Source organism: Arctopsyche grandis, chromosome 10 (genome assembly GCF_051622035.1).
Source record: "Arctopsyche grandis isolate Sample6627 chromosome 10, ASM5162203v2, whole genome shotgun sequence".
Lineage (NCBI taxonomy): Eukaryota > Metazoa > Arthropoda > Insecta > Trichoptera > Hydropsychidae > Arctopsyche > Arctopsyche grandis.
The window spans coordinates 27,608,989-27,621,846 of record NC_135364.1 but is presented as its reverse complement, the minus strand read 5'-3'; the positions used below and the strand labels follow the sequence as shown (position 1 = coordinate 27,621,846).

General features: G+C 33.5%; 1 protein-coding gene across 4 annotated transcripts in view; it reads right to left on the bottom strand.

The window, feature by feature from the left end:
- Positions 1-12,858, bottom strand: part of LOC143918394 (leucine zipper putative tumor suppressor 2) — a 242,677-nt gene that overhangs the window by 17,280 nt on the left and 212,539 nt on the right. For all 4 annotated transcript variants that reach the window (XM_077440292.1, XM_077440293.1, XM_077440294.1 and 1 more), the window contains 2 exons: positions 8,030-8,168; positions 1,538-1,739 (listed from right to left, as the gene is read on the bottom strand). In XM_077440292.1, coding sequence (XP_077296418.1) covers positions 1,538-1,739; positions 8,030-8,168 — 341 coding nt within the window. The remainder of the gene's footprint in view (positions 1-1,537; positions 1,740-8,029; positions 8,169-12,858) is intronic.

The following is a 12,858-nucleotide window of genomic DNA, read 5'->3' as shown; positions in this document are numbered from 1 at the left end:
ATAATAAAGATCAAACGACAGATACACTGCGACCACACATTTGGTGTAGATATAATTTATTTAAAAATATAAAAACAAGCATCATAAACCTATTATGATGACAAATTTAATGCGCTCTACCATAAGTCAACAAATCTATGAAAATTAATGTATTTTTTTTATCATATTTAAGTATAAATTTCACTATCAATGTGGTGAATTTGAATTTTCATAACATAACCGTCTCTGCTTGTAAGGCCCCCTTGTTTAACATTTAATTTATTAATATATAACGGATTTCCCACCAATATTTTGTATTAGGATTTTATATACAGTTTTAAAATAAGCATTTAGATTTGAAACAATATCTCGAACGAAGATTAGATCCTGCTCTTCTTGATCCTACTCCGTCTTAAGTGAAGTTCTCCAAGGTTCAGATTTGTGCCCTATTCTATTTAATTGATATAGTTAAAGATCGTACATTTAAATATTGTTTTTGGAGATGACATCAAACTGTACGGATCTGCCAATGAATGAGGCAACAATTGTCTGTAAAAATATTGGGATGCTATTAATTCGTGGACAAGATTCTTAACCCTAAATTTCAAGAAACGTTCTTTATTGCACCTATGTTATAAAAAAATCCAACTTTAAATAGATAAAAATCTAATTAATTCACAGGGCTGCACCTAGGAGTGTGCAAACTTAAATCGGCCGCTCTTTAATTTTATCAGAATTTGTATAAATCATATAAATAAAAAAAATAAAGTGCATGCGAGTAGTGCAAAAATATTATCTTGCGATAAATATTGTGTGGTGAATATAGTGTTGAAAATTTAAATCACAATACAAATTCTGGACAGGACCAGACGACAAGAAAGGCTTCACGTTTTCAAGTTCATTCAGGAAAATATAGTTTTTTTACCCCCGATCCCAAATCTAGGACATTGTTCTTTTGATGACCAACCAATACACAGCATCCTCGAAGAAATAAATTTAAAGTACTTTTCAGCTTTCAAATCTCTCTAAGTAGTCGCTCAGTTCAAATCAAAAGTCCAAAGTACGTATTTTCACTTGGGATTTTTTCCCACTGTTAATACTATTTTATATTGAGTATTTTCTATTGAAACATGTTTATTGGGATAGTGTTCTGGCCACACTATTTTTTGTTTTTGTTTAAAAGGGTTAATTGGAAGTGTGCTGAATTTTAAATCGGTAAAATTGCGAGCTAAAAACTTATACTAGTGGAGCCCAGTGAACACATATATCTTCGAATCTCGAGCCAAATATTCCGTATTCGTGATTTTCATGGCAAAAATTGTCTTTTGGGCGATCGCAATGTGACTAATAATCCAATTATCCTCAGATTAATCATATTGTGAACGAATTTTACTCATTTTTGTATGTTATCAAACGTTATTTTCTTACATAAATATTATTCCAGCAATATATCACAATAAAATCGATCCTCTTATATAACACGTTTTATTTTTATTGAACCAGCCTATCGTGTTATATAGCCTACTTCTGTATTGATTAGGTTATAATGATCAATTACCCGTTGGAATGAGGAGTTGCAGCAGACACTGGCGATTTTCTGACACTCTCCATCGAGTCGTAGTTGGACAGTTTGCGACCACTGGACAGAGGAAGTGGCAAAGATGACAAAGTAGGCGAACAAGTTACACCAGACATCAACTTTCTGTCCAGGGAATAGTTGGAAGATCCTACGTGATGGTGATGCCTCAGATCACTACTGCCTGAAAAAGACACAAATCACACAATTAATACCGTGCAAAATTACCAAACACACCAGGAAGGACGCGTATACTTAAAACGTGTTTAACAAATGTGAAAATTTCACACTGGAATCTGAGTAATTGCAGTGCAATAAATAATAAGAACGTCACCAACGGTACGCAGTACCAAAATATTGAGCAATGTACAATAACGAGATAACTGCGTTTGTTGCATAAGAGACACCAACGGTACCCAACTTCCTGTTTTGGAAGAATCGAGATCACCGGAAGTGCACAAGATTTATATTAACAATATATCGTACGGCGAAATGACCTACTATATTATTTACATATTTATGTAACGTGCAATTAGGATGTATGTATGTATATAGAATTTCGAAAATGAAAGTTGCCGATTGAAAGATATGATTTTTTAAAGGTTGACAAGTTCTCATTAGTATTATGCAATGTAATGTAAGCTAGAAATTTAATTATAGTATGTTTCTGGTTATAATATAGTGCTAATATAATATCAAAAGGTAGTAACAGACATGAAATGAATAGTTAGTTGCTTATGTTTTAAGGATAAAATAATATTTTGGCTCCGACTCAAAATCTAACTTGAACCATTCTAGTAAGATAGACTTTTCTTTCCAACGTATAAAATATTAGTAATAAAAATAATAGCGATTTTCAAAATATAAAACAGTTTAAAAAAATCACTAAAAATTGACTTGTAACCCAATTTATTCAATTATTAGTAATGAAATACATATAAATAAAAATAAGTACATTCATGATACGTAATATACATTACGTATGTGTATGAATTTCATCTACAAATAAAAAATTTAATAAAAAAAATCAAAATAAAAAAGAAACATCAATTTTGGCCAGAAAACATCAAAATATGTGCAATTCCAACGATTTTATTTATAATCAAATTTAAATTCATGAGTTATATAAAGAAATTACACATTAAATTTAAATGTATTAGTCGATTCATTTCAATAAAATTAGACACTCTAGTAGATGCAAACCATCATAGTATTAATTGAAAAGAAATAATAAAAAGGAGTCGGATTCGGTTGATTTTTTACGACTCCGACTCTAGCTCTGGTTAAATAAATGTCTTGAAGGCTATTGTGTATGCAGTTGTTTAAATTCCATTTACGTCTCCTGGTTTAGCATCAAAATTTCATACTATCTAATGTATAATCTCCTGTGCCTGAATGCTGAGCGTAGGTTATCGGAGATTATTTTAACTTATTTGTCTGGTAGCTTGCGCTCATAATTATTTTCATAATTGAATGTGACGTAAGAATGGAATTTTGATCGTCTCTCTTCCATTCGGGCCTCGTAGGGATGTTTTGTATTGGCGGCTGGTTCTTATATATTGGTGCTGGCTATAAGTGCAAAACATTCTCTAGTTTGTATTTTATTATTTGATATTTTTACTTTATCTGATATTATTATAATGCTATTGTTTTTTATGACTATGTGTGTAAAAATGATTTTTTTGTCTGTGGATATACAATATATTTTGATTTTTCTCATCTCCCTATATTTTTTCGATCATTGTGGCCCATTAGGGACTCCTGTAATGCTAAAATGGTCCAAACTTAAATATTCAAAAATTAACTCATTTGGGTCGGATTTTTTGTTATTATAAAACTCGTACCATTGTATGAGTTATATATGTATGTAAGTCAAAAACCAAGCTTTTTTTCAAAAACCAACCAACTTTTTTTTTAGCGAGGAGAGTGAGTCTAGATCGGAAGTGAAACGTAATGCTTTATTTAAATAGTTTAGGTTGTTTTGGAAAGTTCAACTTAGTCGGGATTGTTAGCCTCTGATGTTTCGATGCGCATTTAGTATTCGTGTGTCGCGGTGGGGGGGGGGGGGAAGGGGGGGGGGACGGATTTTATTAGCTTAACTATTCAAGTAAAAAATACAAACAAAATCCATTACATCGATTGGACTCAAATCGGATTTGCGCACTTTTAGCCCAAAAATCGCATAAAAAATGCACATTTCATTTAATAATATAATTGAATTACATTTTCAATCACAATAAAAATTTATTCATTCTAACGTAACGAACAATGGCGATATCGTAATTGGTTTGCGAATTAGCCCAGTTGAATCTGCATAATCGGTTAATTCAATAAGCCGTAAAAGAATCCATAAACTTTTTACGACACACCGACGCAAATTCATTCAATGGAGAAAAAAAAAATACACTTCAAAACGTAAATAAAATCATCGATCAAATTTTGCAACGGTTCAAAAACTCGCCAAGTTTTGGCACACATCGTTGAGCAACCACTGAAAGCTCACCTTATTTATTATAGAGTCTGTTGAGCAATTAGGGCCAACATACACGCAAATTTATCGCGAGAACACATGAAGATTGCTCCATAGATTCACAGATTGCAAAACTATGTAAAATAAACCCTACGCTTTGACGAGAAACGTGACGGAACCATTAGCAACGACACGACATGATTTTTACTGATTTTACGCACTATTTAGAAGCGGTTTCGTAATTTAATACTTGTAAGATGAGTGTGTGTTGTTTGTTTCGAAAAAAAAGGGGTTGTTTATCTGGTTTCTGTGTTTCCTGTCCAAGGATCACTTCCTCGGAGGTGAACCGGCTTCGTAACAATTATGCAGTTCAACAATGGAGTTCTTTAAATGGAAGTGGGTTAGTATTGTATTATGAATGTACACATGTATGTATGTAATGCTTCACCACCTGGTTCGTTGGAAATCAAAAGCAATATCAAATTACACTGGATTCAGCACTTTAGATGATCTATTATAATACCCCGTATTACTGTCTGCTTTATTTAGGCTTGTTTGGAAGTGGTGTTAAGAGGGCTGGACAGCAGCGCCTTGTCCATACAAACGTACTATACTTCTCCCTTCCTCAATTATGGCACTAGAGAAATTATTTTTTAATATGCTATGGATATCCACCATTGAGGTGCATCTATCGTTTTATTTTTTTGATTAATTATTTTTTATATGAGCTAGGAGCCGCCAAAAATCTATAAAATCGCCTCTTTTTTACACCCACGAAACGAGTCCAGCGTGCTTATTTAACGGTCGATTTAAAAAAAAATACGCCAATAGATGCACAGAAAGTATTTTTCTTATACCAAAGATGAAATTTTTTTAAAAATTGGTCCAGTTTTGGAGGAGAAAATAGTAAAATACGAAACCTCGATTTTGTCAATTTAAAATACGTTTTATCTGGTCGAAGCGCAACTGTCGCATTCACTCAATATATATATATTGATATATATTGTCGCATTCACTCAATATATACGTACACTCATTATATATATTGAAGAAAGGAACGGTAACAAAATTAAGGTTTCAGGTGTACAGCCCTCTTAAGTTTAATATATTTGGGACTGGGTCACAATTTGTTACTGGGGATGAGATGATTGTGTAGAAAAATTGTGGTGATCTTCTATCGATTGGGAAGATATGCAGGAAGGAGAGGTAAATTGTTTTTAAAACGTAAAATGACAATGTGCATGTGCAGACTGTCAATTGGAATAACACTGATTACACTGAGCTAGGGGTTCTAGTACAAGGTTTTGCGATAATTATGTTTTCTATACTTTTATAGCTGAACTTGTGTAAGTCATTCAAACTACTTTCAATAATATGTATTTGATTAGTTTATGACCTGGTCTTCGCTAAGTGCTGTACCTTTTTTTTTGTTGTTTAAAGGAATATACGCCTATTACCTAAGAGATTTTACATATACACATTTTTTTTCATAGAAATTTGAAATTCATAATTGTTAGTTTTGAGGGAAAAAAACAAAGCCCTAAAAAGCCGGATGATTTGAGCCAAAAAAACCGGCTTTCGGTTTTTTGAAAAATGGTCAAAAAGCCGGTGTTTCGGTTTCGGTTTAAGCTGGATTGGAAGCCCTAACACTGAGCAATAAAATATTACGTTTTTTAGTTACCTAAGCGGAGACTAAGCAATCTTTACTAAGTTTGACCCATGGAATTCGAATATGACAATGATTTTTGCTGGTTTCCTCTGACATGTATGTACATGCTTTCGCATTTACTCCCACACTCGACCCGTGATGACCGATTACATTTCGTTTCAGTTTCGCGTTGCATTTTGCTCAGGAAATATATAACCATATATTTCCTGAGCAAATATATAAATAAATATATAAGCCAGCAGCGTGGCTCGGTCGTTAAGCTTCTGCTTAACACTGAGAGGCGCCGAGTTCGATCCCTTGAGCTGACCTCGATTGAAAAGAATTTTTCTGAGTATATCTGTAATGCTGCTGGTCAGACCAGGATTTGTGACTCCTGGTTGAGCGTTTCCTATCAGAGTTTGCCAATTTTCTCTGATTTCATTGTTGAAACGATTCCCGATTAAAAATTGGCTAAAAATCCTTCCTACCCACAATGTCACCACTATTTGAGTATGATTAATGTAAATATTACAATAAAAATGTATGTACAATTCATAGATGTCTCGTTAAATTGTCGAGTTTAAGTCAGTGTCTCGTAATTTAGCGACTTATGTATATAATAAAAAATGCTGTATTGTTTGTAATTTGGCCAGGAAGGCGCATTGGGGTTTACCTGTAATGCCTTCCTGGTATGAAATAAAATAAAATAAATAAATAAATAACATTGTTCGTGCGTATAGCGGTCGGTAGAATTTGACTTTTATTTTTTGTAAGTTTTGAGTTTGTATTTTATATTTTGAAATATTTACATTAATAAAATTTTAATATAAAGTACACAATTTGTTTATATTATTAATTTATTTGCGGAATACTTACATACATATATATTTTATATGAATGGAAATTTATATTTTTTAGACGATAAAAGTAATTGTCAACGTCATGTTATTATTAAAGACCTTGCATTGAATTATGTTGTAATAATATTATATAGTTAAATAAGAAAAATAATTTTATGTCCTTATAATTTTACACCACATTGCACGAATGCGACAGCATGCTCGTTTCTCGTAAGTCTCACGGACATTTATAATAGGTCTTTTTTTCGTTTTATATTTGAATTTTAATAATTTGATAATTTTCCTTCAAAATTATCAAATCAGCCCCATTTTTTACTAGCTTTTAGGACTAATCTTTCCGTTTTATATTGGATTAGCTATATACATATATATGTACATACATATATCGTAGGTTATGTATTTCAACCATATACTCCTTAATCAAATTAAGGTACTTCAATTAATACTCCTTACTTTTAATATATACTATCTTCTAAATGTGACTAGTTTATTGTAGAGGACTACTCGAACAGTTTATAAAATTTTACTTTTTATATATTATAAAAATTTGTATACAAACAATTTCTTTTGTGATAAGAGACGCTGCTTCTTTTGGAGTAGATATTGTGACGAGAACTACTCCTTCATGCAGTAGTGGGTTGCTAAGAACAGGTATAAAAGTTCAGGTACTATTATGAGTAGTCACCGGAGTCTGAGGGGGCCGTGTATTGTTCAAAGGTTGTAAATGCATTGTCAAAGGTTTGCCGAACAATGGATAGCACTGTAACTATCCTACCTCTAATTATGAGATCAAATCTACTGAGCTTATGTAAAATTTCAAAGGGTGACCATTTTTTTTTTAAATATTTTAAATGTAACTGCTTACTATATTACACTTTGCGACACGCCAGCCGGTTAGCATTTGATTCAAGGAAGTTATCTCGAACGCATCTCGAGAGAAACGTACACGTTTTTTGTCGTAGCTGTTGAGACACATCGAATCGGCGAGATCTTAATCCGATGACGAATGGGAAATGTCACATGGGAAGACAGGTTGTTTCGGCACGTCAAGGTCACCGTCAAATATTTAAAAAATTGCACACCGACGGTTGACTACAACTGGTCCGTGGGCGAGGAACGCCACATAAACGACATTTCATTGTTCTCGTCAACGATTAAAAGGGAAATCCGCGTGTATTACTGTCATTACTGTCTTTTGTGAGGTGGGAGTGGCGCTTAGGCGACGCCATGGCGACACCAAGTGCTAGTAAAGATGGTGAGTAAATACCATGTGGAGGAATTCAGAACAGTATGGTTGTGAATAAAGGGAAAAGTAGTGTAAATACAGCCAAACAGCTACACGACAGGAGGTATTCGATAGTACCCAGAAGATTTTAAAGAACTGAGCTTTGCTCAGGGTTGGGTTTGGTTGTTGAAGCTAAAAATTTGCGTGGAGCTGCTTGGACGTATGTAGTACAGAATAGGGATGGTTTTATGATATATAATGGTATACTGACTGCCGTAGATGGTGATGTGCGATCCTGGCCTGGCCGTCAGTACTGGCGTAGAGCCGTAGCGCTCGCCCGCGTTGGACAAGCGCCCGGTTACTGGAACTCCCATGGGCTTGAAAGCTATTGGCCTTATCACCACCTTGCCCTGGAAAGAAAATAAAAATATATTAGTCAGTGGAATACTTCAGAAATGATCAATTGAGCCACTCCAGCTTGTACACAAGTGTTCAATAGTAGACCTATTTTTTCTGCCTATCTAACAATCACTTGATCTATTCGAAGTATTTAAACGGTTGGGTCTGTTTTTGAATATTTATAACTCAACAACTGTGCTGTATTAGGTAGAGGATTTTGCGTTTATATAGTTGATGGATCCTTTTTAAGTTAAATCACTTCATACTCATAGTTTTGGGTACATTTATAGATATGAAGAAAGTTTTGCTAACGACAAATCAAAAACATTGATCTATTCCATTTTATACAATCTCTTGATTGAAAACTATTGAAACACTATCTTAGTTTTTATCTTACATTAAATGTTCTAGTAGAGTTTTTTCATCCGGAATTAATTAAGCATTATTAGACTGTCGACTGTTTGTTTCATAACCTGGAGAGGTTAATGGAGAATGAAAAATGTGAAGGGACGGAGAGGAAGGGGAGGACTTTAAGGATTTAAGAACCGATCATTTAATTTAAAATCAAGGATGTAACTTCAGCTTATCTTAGATAGAATGTGGAGTACAGGACTAGGACTGGATCGAGGCAAACCGGAGAGAGCGTTTTACAATTTTGAAGGATTCTCATTTTCACAAGAGCAAAACAAAAATTCATCAACTGTTTATATGAAATGAAGGACTGTTTATATGAAATGAGATTTTTAAATTTATTTTATACAGTTATACACCCATTTATTTTATTTTACATGACATCTATGGTCAAACATTGTACATATACAAGTATTATACAAACATTGATTAACAATCATAGAGACATCTATGGACAAATTTGCAGCATTTTATAAATCAGCGAATTCGAGATGCCGTAAGCTCAAATTTTGCGAGAAATGGGACAGGGTTGCCAATTTGTTGGAACCGCTTTAATGAAATCAGATAAATTGGCAAACTATGATAAGAAACGGATACCTTGGAGTCACATATCCAAGATTTGGCCAGCAAGGGATTGAATCCGTGACCACAAAATTGAAAGCATTACACATCAACCATTGATCTGTGCTGCTGGTTATACATATACATAATGATCTCAAGCTTCAATATAACCCACCTCTAGTCTGTGATTTACTTAGATTTCCTTTACATATGTAGCTTCGACAGTCGGATAAATTTTGCCAGCAAAAAAATGGATCAATGACTTCCATTCATCTAATCATTCGTTAGTACAAATCCACTCGTACGAACACAGATAGTGACTAATGGATTGAATAAAGTCATAATCATCGATCTATTCTTAGATCGCCAGGCGTTAACCCGATCGCAGCGATGCAATCGAATAGACTTGTCTATATTTATTATATACATACATAGATCCGTTAATGGACTGATTTACAGTTAGAACCTTTTCAAATCCTCCATTGACGATACAAAAGACACTAGAGTGGTTTCACATCGCTTCATAAATACCAACATTAATTATTTCTTATCGTCCGGTCATCCATCTCGCATCGGTCGTGTACGACTTTTTTATCTTGAATTTTTTGCCACTTCATCTTCATCCATAACGATCGCATTTCATTCATCATTTTCGTGTAACTTCTAAAACGCACTTTGGCGAGGTCGAAGCCCATAAATCAACTTCTGCGATTAAATTATCCCATTGTAATTTATCGAAGTTAAATTTTGCGCTACAATGGCACGACTTCAATGTTTACTACCTACTAGAAAGTACTGAGTATTATTAGGAACATATTAGATGGGCATGTATAAAAATTTAGAAAAAACCTATTTAAAATTTAAATCAACTTAAGCTTTGGAAACAGACAGAACAGACACTCTATTTCAATATCGACATGCTATATCAATACATTTAAAAATAACCCCATAGAATATTTATTTATTTATTCAAATAGCAAAACTGCTAATACATACAATACAAAATAACAAAATAACAACAAAAAATTATAAATCATCTTCCACAAAGGTATCCATTAACACCCTTCAAGAAAGCAGCAATGTTATTAGAACTTCTAATGCCTTCAGAATAAACAATATACATTTCAATATAAATGAAGTATAAACATGAATGATGAAACCAACAGTTATAGTTTGGTGGTTACGTTAATGCTAACTATCGAGAGGATCCTAGGTTCAAGCCCTGGGTTGACTTCGATTGAAAAGAATTTATTCATAACTATTTCTGTAGTACAGCTGGTCAGACTGGGATATTCGTGAGGAAACGATCGACCTAGAGTCACAAACCAAGGTCTGGCCAACATCTACTAGTGGGAATCGAACCGCGACAACTCTGCTTGAAAGTATAATATGCTAACCACTAGTCCACGCTGCTGGTTTATCTAATTTCATTATTGAAACGGTTCCTCATTAAATTGGCAAAATCATCCTACCCACTATGTCACCAATATTTAGATATGATTCCAAATTTATAATGTTATATATTTAAATTTGGTATACATATAATTTAGAAAGAGACTTAATATACACATATGTTTGTTTGTTTATGACAGTCAATTTAATAAAAAAAAACAAATGAGTATTCAAATAAATTTATATAAAATAAAACTATTGAAATGAATTTAATAAAATGATTACTATTAGATTAGTCATGTTTAAGTGGTTTATATTACAAATTACGAGCGAAGCCGGGTAAAACCACTAGTATTTATATATAACATATAACTTTCCGAAATAACCTGTTGAAACCAACGGGCACAACACTAGTATAGCTATAAATTTGATGTAAAAAAAGATGTCAAAAAATGACTCACATTAAATATTCGATAGTCGATTTAAATTCAATCTATATTTTGACAAGCACTTATTAACAAATAAGGAGCGCGATTAATACATTTTTTTTTAGAAACCACATAGGCAGTTGTAACTGTATTGATGTTTGATAACCAAACTTCAGCCGGTGTACACATTATATATTTGTTATCGTCTTAATCTGAGCATATTTGCATAAAGACATGTAAATATTATGTTTAACGTCTTCTTCTATTTGTATAGGTTTTTATCGACGATAAGAGAGCGCGCACACATCTTGGCCTTATATTTTTGTATTTTTTTTCGTTTTATTTCATTCGTAACCGACAAAGATAATATTGATGGAAGACTGGCTGGCCATCACGCAGCAAGATTAATTAGCGCGGTGCGCGGTGATAATCTCGAAATGTATCAAACGCAACAGACCCGTCATTTCGGAAGATTTATTTTATCTATCACACATCTCTACGGACCGAGAAGATTTATCCGTTCGAATATTGGGGATAGCGAGCGAGAAAAGATTGCCGATCGTAAGCAGTTCAAGGGCAACCACTTGGCACCATTTTGTGCCTTGATTAGTACTCGTTCGTAGGGTAGTTTTGAGTTTTTTTTATTACCAGTCTGAAGAAATTTGGGTTCTTATCCGATCGTTTTCAAATTTTGTCATTTTGCTCGGTTTGGTCATCGATATGTGTGGAAATCAAATCCGCCATTAAAAATCCGCGTAAGTACGTATGTAATGATATAAAGGCGGCCCAAGCCTCTTAGTGATATATATATAATACACTATTATTCAAAGTAGGGATCATAATTTTGATTGAAATCTCAATCATTGAAATCCTTTTTTTTTACATATTTTTTATTTTATTGTTACAAATCAATATACACTCGCCATTACAGATTTGCTCCAATGCGACGGGTGTACGTTAACGAAATACAGAATACATAAACAATCAGAAATCAGAAATACAGTAATACATACATATACAATCAGAATATATAGCATATAACAATTAATCAGAAATAATAATCATAGAGACATCTATGGATTATTTTTAGATTTTTTTTTATACAATTTTTATATATATAATAAATACGAAATTATAGAGATGTCTATAGAGATATCTATAGATTTCAGATTACTGTGTATAATTATTACAAATTATACACAGGCAGATTTTGTGACAACAGGATTAGATCTAATACCAATTTTCAGGAACCGTTTCAGCAATGATCAGATACAATTGGCAAACTCTGATAGAGAAACGATCGATTTGGAGTCACAAAACCCCCAAATCTAACCAGCAGTGGCGAGGACTCGAATCTTTGACCTCAGTGGTGCTAAATATATACGCTACCACTAAGCCAAACTGCTGGCTATATGTAGATATATACCAGGAAGGCATGACAGGAAGACCCCAATTCGCCTTCCTGGACAATTTATTACAAACAATTCAGCATTTCATTATTACATAAATCACTGTATTTCCAGAAGCAGAAGAACACGAAATAACAATTAATTAAAGAATTAATCCATTGAGACGTCTATGGATTTTAGATTTGTACATAATTTTTACAAATTACAATAAATATAGAAGATTTGTGACAACCATTGATGTATAATACACTAGATCCGCCCTCACGTGTTATACTGGTCTCCCTTTTGGCGCATGCAAAATACATGGCACATGCTCAGTTTCTCTTAGTAGGTAGGTAGGTACTGCTGCGTCGTAGGGAAAAAAACCCAAATTCCCCGCTAGTTAAACCCCCCGCACCCCTCAGTTAGTGAAGACAAGATCTCCGACCAAAATCACACGTCAGGGCCCATCTATGTGTATTATACATCAATGGTGACAACAGGAAAGATGATTTTTTGCC